This window comes from Anopheles moucheti, chromosome 3 (assembly GCF_943734755.1).
Source record: "Anopheles moucheti chromosome 3, idAnoMoucSN_F20_07, whole genome shotgun sequence".
Lineage (NCBI taxonomy): Eukaryota > Metazoa > Arthropoda > Insecta > Diptera > Culicidae > Anopheles > Anopheles moucheti.
Genome location: NC_069141.1, coordinates 1679080 through 1686657, shown reverse-complemented (window position 1 = coordinate 1686657; position 7578 = coordinate 1679080). Strand labels below are relative to the sequence as shown.

Genomic DNA, 7578 nt, shown 5'->3' with positions numbered 1-7578 from the left:
TTAAGACACAATTAACCTTTTTGTTTATGGAATAATCCTGTTTTGGCAAGAGACTTTTTGGTAAAGGAAAGAAGAATAGTGGCCCACCTATATAAACCGTACAACCGGCTTGGTTTCGATCACAACGCAATCGATCTTCACGCAGTTTGGACGGTATCTTCCGAAAAACAAACAAACACCACAATCATGAAGGTAAGTGCTTAAAGGAGCATCGGTTGGGTGTCGCCTAAAGCTCAAAGCGAATCTTTTCTATGTTCTTTCCAGTGCATCGCAGCTGTAGTCATGGTGGCCCTGGCCGTGGTGGTTGAGGGTGCCGTAGTTCCAGTTCCGGTGGTCTACTCCGCTCCCGAGACGACCGTCGTCCAGCAGAATGTGGCACCGAAATACGTTACGTCGAACGTTGCCTACAGTGCGCCAACCGTCACCGCTTACTCCGTGCCGCAAACGACTTACGTCCAGCAGAGATACGTCTCGGCGGCACCAGCTGTAACATACGCCGCGCCTGCTGTTACCGCCTACAACGTTGCTCCGACTGCCTACACCACGGTGCAGCAGAACGTTGCCCCTGCTGTTGCCTACTCGACACCGGTCGTCACTGCCTACACGGTCCCGGAAAAGACCGTTGTGCAGCAGAACGTTGCTCCGAAGTACGTTAGCTATTCGGCTCCGGCTGTGACCACCTACTCGGCTCCTGCCGTGTCTTATGCTGCCCCAGCCGTTTCGTACACCGCCCCGGCGGTTACCTACGCTACTGCCCCAGTGACGCAATACAAATCGATCGCTCCAATCCCGACCGTTTACTCGGCAGATTCGGAAGTGATTGAGGCTGCCCCAGTTGCTTCGGTTGCTCCCGCCGAATCCGTTGTCGTTCAGCAGCCCGCCACTGCTGTGGTGGCGAAGACCGGTGCCCGATATGTTGCTGCCACCCCCGGTGCCGTACATGATGCGCCTCTCGCCGGACACACTGTTAGCCAGCAGGCTTTCAACGTAGAACCTGCACCAGGAACGCAGTAAGATAATATCGAAGGATAACAACGGCGCGGAAAGGATATTTTGTTTCGATTGCACACGCACGTACAGACTAAATCAACAAATTTCGAACTGCTGACAAGTGCTGTCTTGTTGGTCATACAAAATGAAATAATATTGCAAAATCTCACATAATACCACGTGTTTATTATTTACCCAACTTATTTCTCACTTCTGGTACTTCCTTCGAGAACTACAGGTGTTGGATTCCACATAGGTCCGCAAAATTGTTTCTGTTTATATATTCCGATTTGTTATTCACGTTTAACATTCTACACGACATCACACCGAAACTTTGACCGGTTTAGTTTTAGTAACATGCACTGCTCCGGGATTGGCGGCCACATTAACTCCTCCTCCAACCTCCACATCCACTGGTCGTTCAACCGGAACAGGAGCGGGATGAACCACAACCGGAACATGATGTACAACAGGCCTTACGACAGGCACATACACCGGTACCGTATGGACGACCTTCTGTACATGTACTTCCGGCACCCGAACATACTCTCGCACTGCAACCGGATGGTAGGTATGGAGTTGGCTGCGGAAGTGGTGGTGGAAGAACGGACTGGGATTTGCATACACGGTAGCGAGGAGTGTGAGCGCCAAGATAGCTCCGAAGCCCTGTAAGCGAACAATCAAGATAAGAACCATTATTCCCGAAGAGCAGGGAAGTACTCGTCTACAAACACCTACCTTCATTGTGACTGTTGTGCCTGTTGTGCAAGATGGGCGGAAGATGACCAAATAATGCTTCTACCGTGTATCGGTTGGGAATTTATATAGCTTGGTTTCGGAGCATTGGAAAACTGGTTTTTCTATTCCAGATCATCCAAACTACTCTTATCAGATGCACACGCCGAATAGCCCGGACAATGGCATCGACACACCGTAACCTAAGCTATGCTTCTTTCTTTCTGTTTTCAAACAATCAATTAGTGAGAACTAGCGAGAAGTGTACATTGGTAGCCGAATGTTTGTATTTTGTAACGAATCGATTCTTAATGTCCAGATTCTTCAATGTGGATTTGATTTGACTTGATGACTATTTTTGGGACAGAAAGAGTAAATTAACTGATCAGCAGCGTTTAGTCTGAACCCGGCGCAGCTTCCAGGTTGAGTTGCTGCTGAGAGAAAGCATGGCCTGGCAGTGGGGCCTCATGGATCGCTCCTCGGTTAGCGGCCAGATAGCGGGCCTCCTTCTGATAAACGATGGCCGGTGCACTGTAGGCCAGTGGAGCGGTGTAATAGTACGGTGCAGCAGGCGCGTACGCCAACGGTGCATGGGCATAGGCGTATGCAGGAGACGCGGCAATAAGCTTCGCATCAGAGTTACTCTGCACCACCGTTGTGTGCGGGGCGGCAAGGGCTAGTGGTGCTCCGTACAGCAAAGGGGCCAGTCCAGCGTCGGCGACCGCGGCCAGGGCCATCATGACTACAGCTGCGATGCACTGGAAGGTTTAGGAAAAGTGTTGAAACATCTAATATAAATTAAGTTAGCAAAAGACTGAAATGCTGAATACTATTTACCTTCATGATTGCTTCTTAAAATTGTTTGTTGGTTGGTTGAGAAGGATTGCTTGATCGAACGATCGGTTGCGTTGTGTGATGTCTTGAGAGCATGTTCTTCCCTTTTTATACCAAGTCAAGACGCGCGTACTTGTCAGAAAAGAAGCAATATAAAAAAAAAACATGGGTAACATTCTTCTACAGCATCAGATATAATGAATTAAACAGAAAAGGGAAAAGACCCACGATCAGGTGAGCAACCGTTCTTAATGTAAGGCGAAAAGGGGGCTTAAACGCAACCAGATCAAGTGTCTAGATCGGTAAAATACAAGTTCCTGGGATGCGTGCGCATGCGTATCCCGTACGCGATCGTCAATTTCGCACGGACCAGTACAGCAATGCGTATGTTGCGCGGGTCAGTGCACTTGGCGAACGGGAGAGGATCGCGTTGCAGGAAAGAAACTGGTTATGAATGTTTGTTCATTGTTTCTCTTTTTAAGTACTTGCGCTATTTTCTGTAAAATTATGAACTGGATTGGATGCGACGATCGCGAAATGTGCTGAAACTGTACTGTTCCTTTTTTTTTAATTTAAGAGTATAAATATCGATGTAAAGCGGAGATTGTGATCAGTATCAATTTGTTCGTCTTTTATAACACAACGAAGTATTCCAACAATCACAATCATGAAGGTATTGTTAACAAACGGAGTGTTTCAAAACAATTTTTATACATGGGAAAAAACATCTAATATACTAATATTAATTTCTAGTGCATCGCAGCTGTAGTCATGATGGCCCTGGCCGCGGTCGCCGACGCTGGACTGGCCCCTTTGCTGTACGGAGCACCACTAGCCCTTGCCGCCCCGCACACAACGGTGGTGCAGAGTAACTCTGATGCGAAGCTTATTGCCGCGTCTCCTGCATACGCCTATGCCCATGCACCGTTGGCGTACGCGCCTGCTGCACCGTACTATTACACCGCTCCACTGGCCTACAGTGCACCGGCCATCGTTTATCAGAAGGAGGCCCGCTATCTGGCCGCTAACCGAGGAGCGATCCATGAGGCCCCACTGCCAGGCCATGCTTTCTCTCAGCAGCAACTCAACCTGGAAGCTGCGCCGGGTTCAGACTAAACGCTGCTGATCAGTTAATTTACTCTTTCTGTCCCAAAAATAGTCATCAAGTCAAATCAAATCCACATTGAAGAATCTGGACATTAAGAATCGATTCGTTACAAAATACAAACATTCGGCTACCAATGTACACTTCTCGCTAGTTCTCACTAATTGATTGTTTGAAAACAGAAAGAAAGAAGCATAGCTTAGGTTACGGTGTGTCGATGCCATTGTCCGGGCTATTCGGCGTGTGCATCTGATAAGAGTAGTTTGGATGATCTGGAATAGAAAAACCAGTTTTCCAATGCTCCGAAACCAAGCTATATAAATTCCCAACCGATACACGGTAGAAGCATTATTTGGTCATCTTCCGCCCATCTTGCACAACAGGCACAACAGTCACAATGAAGGTAGGTGTTTGTAGACGAGTACTTCCCTGCTCTTCGGGAATAATGGTTCTTATCTTGATTGTTCGCTTACAGGGCTTCGGAGCTATCTTGGCGCTCACACTCCTCGCTACCGTGTATGCAAATCCCAGTCCGTTCTTCCACCACCACTTCCGCAGCCAACTCCATACCTACCATCCGGTTGCAGTGCGAGAGTATGTTCGGGTGCCGGAAGTACATGTACAGAAGGTCGTCCATACGGTACCGGTGTATGTGCCTGTCGTAAGGCCTGTTGTACATCATGTTCCGGTTGTGGTTCATCCAGCTCCTGTTCCGGTTGAACGACCAGTGGATGTGGAGGTTGGAGGAGGAGTTAATGTGGCCGCCAATCCCGGAGCAGTGCATGTTACTAAAACTAAACCGGTCAAAGTTTCGGTGTGATTTGCAGTACGAAGATACGAAGAAACTGTTTATTTAATGTTATTCTCTTGTACGCGTGAACCTTTGTGAACGCATTACACAGTGTTATTCCACATTGCACGTTGGTATGTATCGGCCGGACCCCAATCTTGGGGGATTAGTTGATTTTTCACACGCTGCATAATGAGGCATTAATAATAAAGAATATAAATCCACAAGACCAACTTATATTTTTCGCTTTCCTACCTTCATCAAAGAACCTTTCGTAAAAATCAGCTTGTAAATGACAAACGCTGGAATACACAGCATGGAGACCAAGCAACTTGCCCAACCGATTCCTATCGCCCATCGCGGATACGACAACCCATTATAAGACACCTCAGTGTTGTACACGATTGTTGTGATGAAAATAAACTAAAACAAGGGAAGCAGTTGCAGTTTTAAACCACGAAATCGTATACAACCAACCGTACAACAAAGATCTCTGCGTTTACTTACGGTCAGTACGGTCGGTGTGATGACTTTCCACGATATTATCCAAAAACGTTCTACCTTACGGTCGATCATGAATTCGATGTCGCGGACAAACCTATCACACCCGTATATCCATGCGACGGCAATGACCTCTACGATACAGACCAATATCACCGAAATTGACGCCGAGTACCAGTCCAACAGTTGTACCATATACATGCCACCCTGCAAATCAATGTAAGACCCAGCGTGACTATTGAATATTATTGACCCCTTCCCTGAACTGTATCTTACGCGGGTAACGCAGGCAAGTGACGCCAGGAAGAGAAGGAAACATGTTCCAGCCGTTATTAGTAGCTTCATTGAGCGCAACATGGGAAATACATCCAGTATCGAGGACACTATCGCTTCGATTTGAACGAACTAAAATGATAGGCTTACAGTTTCTGGATTTGGTTCATCTCCAGCGTCATACTCACCATACTATCAACTCCGAGAAAGAATAACATACTAAAAAACAGACAGGCCCACAGTGGCGAAAGCGGAAGCATACTGATCGCTTCCGGGTACGTGATGAACGCCAATCCCGGACCACCGGTGGCAGCTGTTGCTACTGGAAGACCTGTTTGATCTACAAAACCATAAGAGCTTAACCATTACCTTCTTCTCTTCGGTCATTTTCAAACTTACGTGAAAAATATCCCAACACAGAAAACACAACAAAGCCAGCCAAAATGCTTGTACCACAGTTCACGATCGGTATGATGATTGAGTCCATCTTGGTGTTGTTTTTGAAGTGATTGTAGCTCGCCATATTGACTATGCCACCCCAACCTGGACCGAGTGAGAAAAAAATCTGTATAGCCGCGTCAGCCCACACACGAAGATTCAGCAGCTGACTCCACTGTGGCATAATGTAAAACTTGATGCCTTCCATCGCACCCGGCAGTGTGACACCGCGCACTAGCAACACCGTAAGGATCACGAACGGAAAGGTGGCGGTAAAGTAGACTACCTTCCCGACAGATTTGACACCCTTGGCAATGCAGCAAAATATCACTATCCAGGCGATTACATCACACACCAACAGTGGCCACACAATGCCTCCCATATGGTCGATACCTTCCGATATGTGAAGAATTTCATTACTGAGAAAGAAAATAAACCATATGTCTCAACGATTTAACGTTGATATGTGAGAACGATCAATTGCGAGTACTTACTGGAAAAACTCATCCGCCGGGGTACGATAGCGATCCACCACCATTAATTTGCTGTTGTTGAGAAATAGTTCCACCTGATGCTCACCTCGCAACTCCAGACATCGTGCAGTGTTCCAAGCATTACCACACTTTTCCCAAGGAAGATGGGCTTGTAACGATCGCCAAAGGAACAGCAACGGGTAAGATATGATTGCATTGTAGTAGGCAGTGCAGATGAAGTTAATCACCACAATCGCAATACCGGCACCCTTTAACAGCGGGACGATTTTGAACACCGTTATACACCCGGTTCCACTAAACTGTCCGAGGCACGTTTCCAGAAAGAACAATGGTATACCGCACAGGACAAGCATCAGCAGATACGGCACCAGAAATGCTCCACCACCGTTCCGGTAGCAAAGGTACGGAAATCGCCACACATTTCCCAACCCGATCGCATAGCCAATGCAAGATAGGATGAACTCAGTTTTCGATGCCCAATGTCCACGCGTTTCTTTCGTATCCGTCATAGCGCACCTAGGACGCCGAATACTTTCAGCAAACTGTCATCCCATCGCGAACCGGGATCGGCCTCGATCGAGATGCTGGGCGATCTGTTGGAATCATCAGCTCGATTTGGCATTGTTATCCCCGGTGCGCATCTCAATCAACGTTGATCATCTTCAATTGACTGATATTCTACCGGCTGACACTGTATCTTCGTCAAGAGTGGCCGTAATAGACCACACTTTGTCTACTCCACCAGAGATTTATCCACAGTCCAACAACACTACACGAAGCATTTTTTCGTGTTATCCACACTAGTTTACACCGGTAATCTTCCATCTCCGATAACACCGGCTCACCAGACGGATATACAGCGCTAGACACACTTCACCGAAACTCACTGACCGTCAAACATGCAGCGGCAAATTGGCCGTAAGAAATGAAGCGCGGTGCGCCTGATTAACTTACCCATTATTTATACTTCCTTCAAACGGTCCGAACCAAACCGAATTAATTTGTTACACCTAACAGGTCACTTGCCGCGTATCGTTTGCATTCATTAACGATTTCAAGGTTAGACAAACTGTCACCTAGCGATTGATATGAATCCACTTGTAACATTATTCAAATGTGTAAATATATGAAACAAAATAGATTTTTTGCTTTGTCTAAGATCGTTCTACAAAAATTCTTGGAACTCTGGAGCACTGTAAAACTACCCGCTGTTGAGTGAAAGTGTGGTACTTTACGAGTAATACATTTCCCTATTATCTATTAGTCATCAGAAGGTAAAATTCGTTAGGTTTAACCATCGTCTACCACTGCCCATTGACCTGTATCTATTCGCTAACCTATTTCTCGTCAATGCTATTTATTGCATATTAATACGCAAAAATTTGCACAATTCGGTGCAGACGGCTGAGGTATGGGAA

At 46.7% G+C, this 7578-nt stretch overlaps 4 protein-coding genes across 4 annotated transcripts; 2 read left to right on the top strand and 2 right to left on the bottom strand.

Moving 5' to 3' along the window:
- The first annotated feature begins 186 nt into the window (after positions 1-186).
- Positions 187-1014, top strand: LOC128305731 (cuticle protein 38-like). The gene is made up of 2 exons (XM_053043318.1): positions 187-192; positions 265-1014. The coding sequence occupies exons 1-2, from the start codon at positions 187-189 to the stop codon at positions 1012-1014; spliced, it is 756 nt and encodes a 251-aa protein (XP_052899278.1).
- Positions 1015-2120: 1106 nt separating this feature from the next.
- On the bottom strand, positions 2121-2568 carry LOC128305723 (cuticle protein 16.5-like). Its single transcript, XM_053043310.1, has 2 exons — positions 2563-2568; positions 2121-2483 (listed from the first exon to the last, which is right to left on the bottom strand). The coding sequence occupies exons 1-2, from the start codon at positions 2566-2568 to the stop codon at positions 2121-2123; spliced, it is 369 nt and encodes a 122-aa protein (XP_052899270.1).
- A 658-nt stretch (positions 2569-3226) lies between these two features.
- Positions 3227-3675, top strand: LOC128305718 (cuticle protein 16.5-like). Its single transcript, XM_053043302.1, has 2 exons — positions 3227-3232; positions 3313-3675. The coding sequence occupies exons 1-2, from the start codon at positions 3227-3229 to the stop codon at positions 3673-3675; spliced, it is 369 nt and encodes a 122-aa protein (XP_052899262.1).
- An 835-nt stretch (positions 3676-4510) lies between these two features.
- Positions 4511-6669, bottom strand: LOC128303687 (sodium- and chloride-dependent glycine transporter 2). The gene is made up of 7 exons (XM_053040730.1): positions 6161-6669; positions 5628-6085; positions 5417-5568; positions 5232-5360; positions 4962-5162; positions 4710-4877; positions 4511-4639 (listed from the first exon to the last, which is right to left on the bottom strand). The coding sequence occupies exons 1-7, from the start codon at positions 6667-6669 to the stop codon at positions 4559-4561; spliced, it is 1698 nt and encodes a 565-aa protein (XP_052896690.1). The 3' UTR covers positions 4511-4558.
- Between the last annotated feature and the right edge of the window lie 909 nt (positions 6670-7578).